General features: G+C 41.3%; 1 protein-coding gene across 1 annotated transcript in view; it reads left to right on the top strand.

Moving 5' to 3' along the window:
• Positions 1 to 6905: 6905 nt before the first annotated feature.
• Positions 6906 to 12059, top strand: part of BTRC (beta-transducin repeat containing E3 ubiquitin protein ligase) — a 183292-nt gene continuing 178138 nt past the window's right edge. Inside the window, exon 1 of the mRNA XM_012661758.1 lies at positions 6906 to 6964. Coding sequence (XP_012517212.1) covers positions 6917 to 6964 — 48 coding nt within the window. The 5' untranslated portion in view covers positions 6906 to 6916. The remainder of the gene's footprint in view (positions 6965 to 12059) is intronic.

The raw sequence follows: 12059 nt of genomic DNA on the forward strand, positions 1-12059 counted from the left end.
TAAAAAAATTGAAAGAAATTAGCTGGACAACTAAAATTATATAGAAAAAATTAGACTGGAATGGTGGCACATGCCTGTAGTCCCAGCTACTCCGGAGGCTGAGGCAGGAGGATTGCTTGAGCCCAGGAGTTTGAGGTTGCCGTGAGCTAGGCTGATGCCACGGCACTCTAGCCTAGGCAAGAGAGTGAGACTCTGTCTCAAAAAAAAAAAAAAAAAAAATTTCAGCACATATCTCCTGAGAACAAAGACACTCTCTAATACTCTTACTGTCGCATTTATCACACTCAGGAAATTTAACATTGATAGTATACTATTGTCTAATATAAACCCCTACTCAGTTTCCCCCTGATTGTCCCACTAATGTTTTTTGTAGCTGTTTTCTCTTCTGTGTGTCAGTGTGTGTGTATGTGTGCATGTGTTGTTCCGGCATCCAATCGGGGATCATTCATAGCATTAGTTGTCACACCTCCTCAGTTTCCTCCAAAGTCTCCCTTCTTTCAAACAAAACAAGGGATGCTTTCCTTAGACCTCCAACTTCTACCCCTAACCACTGTGCTAGCTCTTCTCTCCTTTCCTTGACAGCCACAGGTTTTGTAAGAAGAGACTCAAGATTCTTCATGTCCTCAGCTCCCTTTTTAACTTGCTGTGGTATGGCATCTCTCTCCCCTCAAGATCCACACTCACTGGACTCTCCTCCCACCTCTCTGGTCACTTCTTGCGCTGCTTTGCAGGTTCCTCTTCCTCTGCTCATCCTGTAAATCCTATGGTTCTTCAGGACTCTGTTATAAACCTCCTGCTCTTTCCACTGTTTGTGCTTTCCCTGGGTGATGTCATCCTTTTCTGGGGAGGGGGCGGCTTCAGATATCACCTGTATACTAGGAATCACTGTCTGTAATTCAGGTCTTTCTCTCCAGCTTTAGTTCTAAATATCCAATGGCCTCCCCAATGTCTGAATCCATATGGAGGTCTTGCAGGCCTCTGGAAGAAATATGTCTGAAAAAGAAATGATTATCCTCCCACCACCTGCTCCTTCTATTGTGCTCCCTGTCTCAAAAAATGGCACCCCTCATTCATCCTGTTTCCTGAGCCAGATACCTAGAAGTCATCTTTGACACATCCCTTTGACATCATCCATGACATATCTAATCAATCACCAAGTCCCACCAGTTCTATCTCCTTGGTATCACAGGAATCCGTCTACTTCTTTCTGCTCTCACCATCGCCCTCATTCAGGCTGCCACCATCTCTCCCAGGAAGATTTTAGCAACCTCATAATCCTTTTCCCAAGCTTCCAGCTGTGCTCCTTTCTAATCTATTCTCCACTCTGGACTCTGAGTGATTTTCTGAAAATACAAATCTGACCATGCTGTAGCCCTGCTTAAAATTTTTCAGTCATTTTCCACAGCTCTCAGGATAAAGTCTCCAAGTGCCTCAACTTGGCTTTAAACTGGGGTGAAAGTCAAGATATTTTGTAGCTGATAAGTAAGATACAGGCACTGACCCCAGTTAGAAAGGATATCAGCTAGTTCACCTGACCAGCTTGTGCCACCTAAATCACAGCTTGCTTATAGAGCTTCATGCTATTGTCCTCTGCAGTCTCATCTAGGCCACTCTTCCACTAAAGTCCCATGGATCTTGTTTTGGTTCCCAGAATGCATCATAAAAAAGGCAGTTACCTTTGCCTGGAATACTCTTTCCTGTGGCTCCACTACCATCCTACCCAGTACCCAACCCTCACAGCTGCCCTGAAGGGTACTGACTGCTCTATCCAGAAAGAATTGGCCTTGGCCTGAGACAGTGGGAGCATCTGAGGAGGGAACCTAATGTGAATTACGGTTTGCTGTTAAAAATGTCTCCTTCCATTTAGGCACAAGAAGATAGTGCCTCAATGGGGTCAGCAAACTTTCAGAAGTAAAGAATTAACTCCCGACCTTTTATGAGGACACGGAAGTAAAGGGAAGGGGGAAAATCTTTCTTTAACACCCAACTATAACAGTATGTCTCCTGCCAGCTGAAATACAAATACCCTTTCCTACCTCCTTTGGATCTCTTGACCCTAGGATTAAGCCTATCAGATAGTCAAATATTAAATAGTTGTTGGGTTTTTATCAGTGAGTTAATATCACTTTTGTTTTCTGTCAACCTTGAGATTTGATTGGCTGTCCTTGGAAAACAGAGGTGCTTTGGCAGGAGAAGGGGAGGAAAGGGGTAATTCTAGAGTTTGGAAGGCAGGTTAGGCTGGAGGAGGACTCTGGATAGCCAGAGGTCAGCAAGAAGGCACCGGGCATCTAAACTCTAAGGCAGTAGTCTCAAACCTGGCTGCAGATTAGAACCACCTTTTTTAAAACTACTACTGCTCAAGGCCTACCACAGATCCATTAAAGCAGAATACCTGGAGGGTAGAGTTTGGACATCAGTATTTGTATAAAGCTCCTCAAATGACTCTTATGTATTATCGAGGTTGAGAACCCAACTGGGTATGAGAAAGAGGGATGCCGTTGGATGAGAAAAAAAAGCACACGTATGTGTGGAATATTTCTGCCTCCAGCCTGCTATGTGTTAAACACTCAGCATACACCACAGGAATGGGGGTTAGAAGAGCAGCTTGGTGTGCTTAAAGAAGCATTGTAGGTTTGAGGTTGCTTAGAGAAGGTAAATTTTACAGACTGGCAAAAAAGAGTAGCAAGCTGGAAAATGCCAAGTGTGGTGCAGTAGTGTGGTGGAGGTGTAGACTGTTGTGATCTTTCTGTGCTGTAATTTGGCACTACATGGTCCAAACAAGTGATCTTAATAATCTATGAACCAGCAAGTATGATCTTAAGTACATATTCCCAAAAGCTTTCTCTTTCAGGGGGTATGTAGGAGGTTAATCATTGCAGTGTTATTTGGGGTGACTAGGAGCTGAAGGCTTTCCTGGGAGAGTAGATAGGTAAAATACAGGGATATACACCATCAGACTACTACACAGCAGTTAGAAGCAACAAGTTAGACACACACAAAGCGACAGGAATGGATCTTAAAACCTGTAGGTACTGGTGCAAAAAGTATGAGACACAACGAGATACATAAAACAATATTACATTTGTGAATTAAAAATGTAGTGTACAAAACAATATCTATTTTTCAAGAATCACACAAACAAAAGGATAAACATTGCCTATGGAGGGAGGGAAAAGGGATTGGGCTATGGTGATAAAAAGTAATAAATAATTAGATAAATATTTTTTAAAAGTAAGATTTAAATCCAACCTTGAAAGATGAGTGAGGAACTGCAAAACGTCGAACACATGCTAAGACCAAGAGGCAGGATTATGTTGAGTAGATGTGGGTGGGAGAAAAATGCGCTGATTGGAGGGGAGGGGCATATTAAAGCGAAATGGGAAGTAAGGCTGGAGAGAGAGAATTGGGTAAGATTATGAAGGTCTTGAAAACCAGACAAAGGAATTTAAACAAAACTAAAGGAGAAAAGACAGCCATAAAAGTATTGAGCAAGGAAGAAATGTGATGAAAGCACAGTCCAAAACAGATTATCAGATGAGGTAGAAGGAGAGAACCTGGAGTCCCAAGACTGGATTGGAGGTGAATTTGGCAAACCAAGGAAAAAGGTGATGATAGCCTGGCTCATAGGTATACATATTTTAGAGTTGCCAGAGACCTTTGTTTCCCAGAGGACAAAAGAGAGGGCCAAAAAGATTCAGTTAAATTGCCCAGTCAATCCATGAACTGGTAATAGGATGAGCTAGAACTACCTCTTAATTCCCAGACCAATAATAAACTCTCCTAAACCATGTTGGATATAAGGGTCTTGAAAATCAGGGCAATTCATATTTGGATTTCTCAGTTCGTCTGACTATGAGTGGTCAATTTTCTTTCTTTTTTTTTTTTAGACTAGTCAAGTGCAGTGCTGAGGAGAGGGGAAAGTAGTAGAACAAGGAGTTCAATCTGTAACTGACTGTGAACAATCAAGTGAGATAACTCACTACCTTCGGACCAGCCATTTTCAACAAAGAGGATTTAGCCTTTCTGTGGCCAGCCCCTGGCAGCTCAGTTTCAATTCGTATGCATATGAACTGTTCAGCTGGTTGGGCTTCCTTGAGTTTGTTACTAATCCTCACCTCTACATGACTGGACACAAAGAGAGGACTACCACTGACTGCCAGCTTTATCAGGCAATATTTTCATACTCCTCTATGGATGATGAAGTTAAACAAGTGACTTGTCAACAGTAGTGAATCTTAGAGTTTAAAAGATCTTAACCTAAAAGGTCTCCCACCCAAACTGAAACCCCCTAGACAATACTCCTGACAAATAGTCACCCTGCCTCTATAAGTTTTCAGGTATGGGGCAGTCCAGTCCCTTGTCAGGACAGCTCTAAATACTAGAAAATTCTTTTTTATCTTAATCTGAGGCCTATGTCACTGCAGCATGGTTCAGTGAAAATAGCATGGGACTTGAAGTCAAACAGATTTGGTTTAGGATCCTGACTATGTAATTTTCTGTATGACTTAATCAAATTATTTATCTTTGACTAGCCTTATTCTCTTCATCTGTAAATTAGAGATAATATCTATTTCACAGAGTTACTATGACTACGAGAGATTATAAATGCAAAATGGCTAGTATAGTGCCTGGCACAGAGAGCTAATAAACTGATAGCTGTTATTATTATTATTCCACCAATTTGTCCTAGTTTGCCTTGTGGAGCTACCTACATATGTCTTCAAAAGTCTTTCAAATACTTGAAGTTGGTTGTCATCTTAATTTTAAATGTTCTTTTTTTTTTCAAAGTAAGCATCCACCAATATTTTCTTTCTTGGTCTTCCTGCCCTTGGCTACGTTTCTGCATATGATGTTCATAGAACATGGTGCCCGTATCTGAACCAAATACTCCAGGAGTGAACTGGGTAGTTCAAAACAGAGTAAGACCACAAGCCTCTTTGCCCCAAACACTACTTCTCTTCAAGCTGCCTAGGACTCCTGTAGGTTTTTTTGGTAACTATGTCACATGCCTGCCTTAGTTCTATGAAAACTTCCAGGTAGTTTTCGTAGAAATGAGTTTTAAGTCTTCTCCATTTTGCACTTGTGTTGAACTTTTTTTTTTTAAATTCAAGAGCAAAATTTTTTATTAAATGAAAGTCTATTATGTATTAAATATCATGCTGAAGGCTGAGCGCGGTGGCTCACGCCTGTAATCCTAGCACTCTGGGAGGCCGAGGCGGGTGGATCGTTTGAGCTCAGGAGTTCGAGACCAGCCTGAGCAAGAGCGAGACCCCGTGTCTACTAAAAATAGAAAGAAATTGGCTGGACAACTAAAAATATATAGAAAAAATTAGCCGGGCGTGGTGGCGCATACCTGTAGTCCCAGCTACTCGGGAGGCTGAGGCAGTAGGATCGCTTGAGCCCGGGAGTTTGAGGTTGCTGTGAGCTAGGCTGACACCACGGCACTCTAGCCCAGGCAAAAGAGTGAGACTCTGTCTCAAAAAAAAAATAAATAAATAAATAAAATAAATATTATGCTGAATTCTGTGGACATAGGGATGACTAGGACAAAGTATCAACAGACTAGATACATAAGCTCCATAAGGAAAGGGACTGGGTCTGTTATGTTCACTAATAAATCCTCATTTCTTGAGATGATGTCTGTGCACAGTTACATGTCTATTATTTATTTACTTATTTATTTTTTGTCTATTATTTATTGAATAAACTAAAATAGTTACAATGGAGATTTTTCCTATAGGTGAAAAGGCACTTTCCTAATTCACTTATTTTATGAATTTAGATATTTTGTACAAGGCTATCATAATCTATCTCACTTCTTTATTTTTTTTTTTTTTAGAGATAGGGGTCTCACTCTGTTGCCCAGGCTCAAGGGATCTTCCAGCCTTAGCCTCCCAGAGTAGCTGGGATTACGGGTGGGAGCCACTGCACGAGGTTTGTAATCTACCTCATTTTTCACCCAACGCTAGTGTTTTTCCTCCTAAGGTAGACCTGATTTCCAAAATAAACTCGTATTGTCACTTTCAAGGCCAAAGAAAATATTTATATGCTTTATTTGTTGGATGGCCATTATACTCCACCATTCAAAGGCTTTTTGTAAGTACCTGTTTGACCCTTACAGCAGGGTTTACATCCCAGGGTTAGCAATTGTAGGCTATGCTTTCTGAGTTCTAAACACCAAGAATTTCATGAGCCGAGTTCTATCAGGCTCTGACTCGCTGTAGGGGAGAAAAGATTCCTTGGGAGAAGTGAAGGGAGATAGTTCAGGAGGACCTTGAAATTCTGCAAGTGGTCTGTGACCTGCTCCCAGGTGCCCACTGGCCCAGCGCCTCTGGGTCACAAACTTCCTGCAGACGCCAGACATATGAAATTTGGGGATGTCCAGCTTTTTTAAACCACAGTTAGAGAGGCCCTAAGATCCCTGATTTCTCTCACAGTTTTTCTCAGTATTTGGGCTACAGGTGAGGTACCGGTCGCCATCTTGATAGCAAACGCCAGGAAAGCCGCCACTGGCGTCGCTCGGTAACCACGGAGACACCCGTGCCCCTCCCGTTTCTTGGCCGTAGAACCTGAAAACTACAGTTCCCATCAGCCTATTTCCTCTACTTGACCACGAGTTGTCTAGATTTGGCTTGTAGGCAGTCTCAGCGCTGCCGCAGCGAACTGCGGGAGTTGCGGTTCGCGGCGTGGCCTCGGTTTTTGCTGAGGGAAGCTCCAGAACTGCAAATCCCGTGAGCCAGTGGGCTCACGCATGAGCACGGAGCAGCTGGTTCTCCTTGGCCCCCCTGCTAGTGCCTGAGAGGTAAGAGAGGGCGGGGGGAAGGAAGAGGAGGCGGGATCCGGGCTCTGCGTTGGCTGCGGCCTGGCACCAAAGGGGCGGCCCCGGCGGAGAGCAGACCCAGTGGCCCCGGCGATTATGGACCCGGCTGAGGCGGTCCTGCAGGAGAAAGCACTCAAGTTTATGGTGAGGAGACGGCGTAGGCCGGGGAACAGCCGAAGCGGGGGCGTTGGCGGCGTCTCTGAGCTTAGGCCTGGGCCGCCCGCCCACTGCGGGACTGGGCAGCGGGACCCTGGGCCAAGGCCTGTGACGAGGGCGGACAGAGGGACGGGATGAGAGCTCCGGGAAGGAGGCTGGGGGTTGCAGAGCGGACCCAGGGGTGGGGGCAGCAGCTCCGCCATCTTGTGGATGAGAGGCCAAGTGACAGCGGGAGCTTAATCGAGGAGGGGGCACCAGGCGGCGCGCGGGGCCCAGGAGGGAAAGGGGCGTGGGGACAGTTACTGAAGAGCGGAGGAAGCCCAGTGGAGAGACGCCGTGAGGCCGCTGGCAGGGCCTTCCCGGTGTCAGGGTTACTGCAGGTAAGGCCCTGGAGAAGAGGTGCATTCAGGAGTAGGGAAGGGGAGCATGGGATAGTGGGAAGACAGATATTGTGGGTAGGGGGAGAATAGGCAGGGCTGGATGCAGATGGATTTAAGGGTGGAGGAGGGAAAGCCGAGGCTGGTGGGAGGCTTGTAGTTTTGTGAAATGAGGAGGGAAGATAGGCTTTGCCTTGAGGGTGGAATCTCAGCTTGGCCAAACTAATGTTGACAAACTCTGGAAGGGAAGAGGCCTTACTTAGGAAGATTAAGGACTGGGAAAGAGGACCTAGGGCTATGGGGACAATACCTTGGAGAGGAAGAGAGTGTTGACTATGAACCAGAATTAAAAATGTCGGGAAAAGGGATATATACTTTGAAAGAAGGTAAATATTATAGTAAGGACAAGTTGGTGAAAAGTAAGAGGCCGATTGGTCAGGGAAACATGGGTACAGGAGATTGGGGGCAAAATTAATGTCAAATAGGGTAAAGCAAAACAAAACTTGGAGCTAAATTGTGGAGGTAGTAAAATACGGGGCCAGGTGCTGTATCACTTTCCGGGAAAGGAAAGGCCATGGAGATTAGAGTTGCAAAGACCCATAAGAAGTGATGAGATCTGTGGAGAAATTCAGAAGATTTAGGGTGACTGTAGGTAGTGGGTAATGTGAGATTAAGTCAGAACTGGTGGTTACTCATCAGTTTTAGGTTGAAGCGCAGTGTGAGCATGGATTGGACTTTGTGTTTATATTTAAACCCCCTGAAGCCTATTTAACTGTATCATGCATTTCTTTTGCTATGCTTATCTTTGACAAATTTATATAGTCTGATATTTGATGCTTTTAATCTGATGCTTCTTGTATATCCTAGGTGTAAAACCAGACTTTGTGATTACAACTAAAGGATAATGGAATGCATAGACTTTTAGCTTAACAGGTGGCCTTAGGGACATTGATATTATTTTCATGCAAGTCTTGCTTTTTTCAGAAGCAATTGTAACCTGTTACTCCAAATGTTATTCCTTTGTTAAAAAATAGTTATTTTGTGTCTTTGCCTAAAATGCCATAACAAATCTAAAAAAATATGGATACTAATCTAATTGAATTTAGGCTGTAAACTGCCCCATTTACAAGAATACTTTTTCAGAGACTGGTCAAATATTAAGAAGAGATCTTGACGTTTTTTTGGACTTAAGAAGTAAATGAAAGTTGCTTTTCTCTGTAGCCAGCTTCTAGATTTAAATCAGAAAAGTTCCTTGTGTTTGTTTTCCTACCTAAAGGGTTGATTTTCAATCCTGATCCTGACACTTGTTTCAGATTTATGGAATAATGTGAGTTATAGATCATAAAGAGACATTATGAGATCATCCTTTTTACTCCCCATTAAGAAGACCTTAGCCTAGGAATAGCCTCAACCACTTCATCTCTGCTTTGTACCAGTGAGTTATGTTTTGCTAATGGCCTCCTGATTGAGTCAAGGTGGACTTGGAGATGACCATGTAGTAGTTCGCAGCTTTTAGGGCACCATACATTATTAAATGTTGAGTCAGTTTCTATATGGAGAAGCCAATTTTTTCTTTAATTTTAGTTACTTTCATTTTTGACCTTGCCTGCTATTGTGGCTGCTGTTTGAGAAAAGGTCAACTGGAAGAGGGTCACCAAGAAAGACACCTTAATCAGAGAAGCAGAGAACAGAGAGTTAGAGATTTTGTATTCTCTTTCAGCTCAGTAACAGTCTTATTATGAATCTGAGTAAGTCACAACTTCCTTTGGTCCCATTTACCCTGCTGTAATATGTTTATTCAGAGTCAATTTTGAGATAGGAAGATATTTTATTTGAGCTTGCATCAAGTAATTAGTACACAGTACACATGGAAAGACTATCCTTTTAATCAGATAGAAAGTTTTGTTCAGTATTTGGCTTTGTTCTGGCTTTACCCTTTCCCTCAATTGTGAATCGTTAATGACAACTTTTGTACAGATGCCCTGATATCCATAGTTAAAAACAACAAAAAAAGTAAAATTGGTTTAAAATGCCAAGATGAAATGGATACTCTTAAGAATTTGCTCATTACCACATTAATGTAGCGCTTTGATTAGGAATTTTACAATAAAATCTTATTAATGAGACTGCTAATTTAGAGTTGACCAGAGTTGCCCTTGGATACTTGTGAAAAATAGTTTAATATTTACTTTCTAAAAACAAAAAAATGATATGAAAGCTGTAGTTTACATTAAATAACTTGTGTGCTAATGTCTCACATTCAGCTTTAGCAAGTCCTCAAGGACCTTTCCTGATACTTCTTTGGTCAACAAAAGTATAGGTTTAAACCTCAGAAAAGATAAGTGGAACTGGAAGAGAAATGAAAATGATTGAATATAGGCTATATATATATATATATATATATATATATATAATGTATGAAAGATGAGCTGAGGAGGAATTTGAGGCTTATTTTTAAAAATAGACAGGATAAATATATTCTTGTCCAACTAATCCCAGAATCAAGTAGGGGAACTTGAAACTTGAATGACATAATTTTAGGGCGCATATAAATTTTTTATAAAACTGATAGATATAATATAAAAGATAATTGTTGTGTAACAAACCACTTCAAAATTTAGTGGCTTAAAAGAAGCAGTTTATTATTTCTCTCAAATTTGATGGTTTTTCTGCTTCCCTTGGTGTTGGCTGGGGTGCCAGCATGACTGGAGTGTTCAAAATGGCCACATTCACATGGCTGGCTACTGGCTGAGAATTCAGGTAGGGCTAAACGCCTTCAGTTCTCCATATGGGCCATTCTTCATGTGGCTGCATGGATTTGCTTAAAGTGTGGTGGCTGGGTTCTTAGAAGGAGGAAATAATCTCTACCAATTGATAGGGAGCATGGCATGGATAAACAGGGAGGGGGAATTACTGGGGGCCATCTTTTGAGACTGGCTACCAAAGATGCTATTCTAGTTGGATGTTCAGGCTGAAAATACAAATGGGATCAGCCAAGTTTGTGGGTAGTAACACTAGAAGTGCTTGGGAGGCATCTCTTTTTTGAGGTTAACGTCTCAAGGAACTAACGTGATCTCCTGTGTGACTTGCCTTAATGACGTCACTGTAAATGTAATACTGGTTGAATTACTGTGATTCAGTGACTTTTCTTATTTACTTGAGAAAAATAGGTATTTAAAAACAAATTACATTTTTAAATAAATTTTCAGATTTTTCACTGTAATGGACTTTTCTTTTCCTTAGATCATTAAGATTGATTACCAGCTGGTTGGATGGACATTTGAAACTAGTTCTTAGTTTAAGTTGTCAGAGATTTTATGTGTCCTTTGTCTATTTCCAATTTAAATTAGCTTTCAAACAATTTCTTTTCTGGATACTCTTATATTGATGTTGGGGTATGAAATTACAAATTAGTAATAATTCTTTTTGCTTATTTTCTAGATTTGTGTTTGTAATAAATATACATAGCAAATTATTGAAAGTGAATTATTAGATGTGGACTGAAAGCTCTTCTACTTTGAATGGTTTTAGAAATTATTTATTGCTAAATTAGAAAATGAACTTTCAAAAGAGACCACTTGTTTAAATCCCGAAAGAAAGGAAGCAGGTAAGAATTCTTTTCCCTTACTGAAGGGAGACAGGACATTATGTAAGATCTTGATTGTATATAGATAAAATTATTTTATAGTAAATGGCATTATAATAAAAAAGGGAAGAATGAGTATCAAGGAAAAAAAATCTTATATTAAAATATTTTAAAATTCCATTTATTTTCTAGCAATATTTTAACATGGCACAAAAGTCCTTTCTAAATATGTATAGTGAGAATCCATTGAGGATGAAATAGAAAATATTTAACAAAGTTTTGCAACTTAGTCAATAAAAAGAAAACTTTCCTCTTCCTTAATAAATTAATCCCAGCATCTTAAAAATTGGCAATGCAGGGGGAAAAAAATCTCCAGGGGTCTTAACAGTTTCAAGTAGTATTCCACAGTATTTACCTTGTACTTGGGGAATCTCTGGATAATTAGAACAGACGAAGGCATATTTCCTTTAGTTTCCCAAACCCAATTGAGAGAGAGCGTTTTAAAGAAGACTCAAATAACAGAAGTGGAAAAGATATTGAGATTAATGTAGAACTAAGAATATGATTATTCTCTGAGGCACTATCATCTGGGTACCTGGATTGCTTTTATATGTGGCCGGGGCTGGGATTGGGAAGCAAAGGAGCAAAAGCCCCTGACCCAGGGGAGAATTCCTGCCTGCCTAAGACGAACCTTTTGAGTTGGAATTTCTCTCTGGTCTTGGTCCTTCTGTGATGTGGCTCTCCTTCGAGGACATACTTGCCTTCCTACTCCCAGGCTTGTGACCTGAATTGATGCTATGTCAATAACAGGATAACACAGTAGAAGCTGGAGAAATTTTTCTCTTTTTAGTATAGTCAGCCATGAATAGCTAACAGCTATTATAGTCAGCCCCCTGTATCTGTGGCTTCCACATCTGCTGATTCAACCTAACTTGGGTTGAAAATATTCAGGAAAAGAAAACACAATAAAAAATAATACAGGGCCTGATGAGGTGTAATCCTAGCACTCTGAGAGGCTGAGGCGGGTGGATCGTTTGAGCTCAGCAGTTCGAGACCAGCCTGAGCAAGAGCGAGACCCCGTCTCTACTAAAAAAAAAATAGAAAGAAATTAATCGGACAA

Source organism: Propithecus coquereli, unplaced genomic scaffold (genome assembly GCF_000956105.1).
Source record: "Propithecus coquereli isolate 6110/MARCELLA unplaced genomic scaffold, Pcoq_1.0 Scaffold73, whole genome shotgun sequence".
In the NCBI taxonomy this organism is placed as follows: Eukaryota; Metazoa; Chordata; class Mammalia; order Primates; family Indriidae; genus Propithecus; species Propithecus coquereli.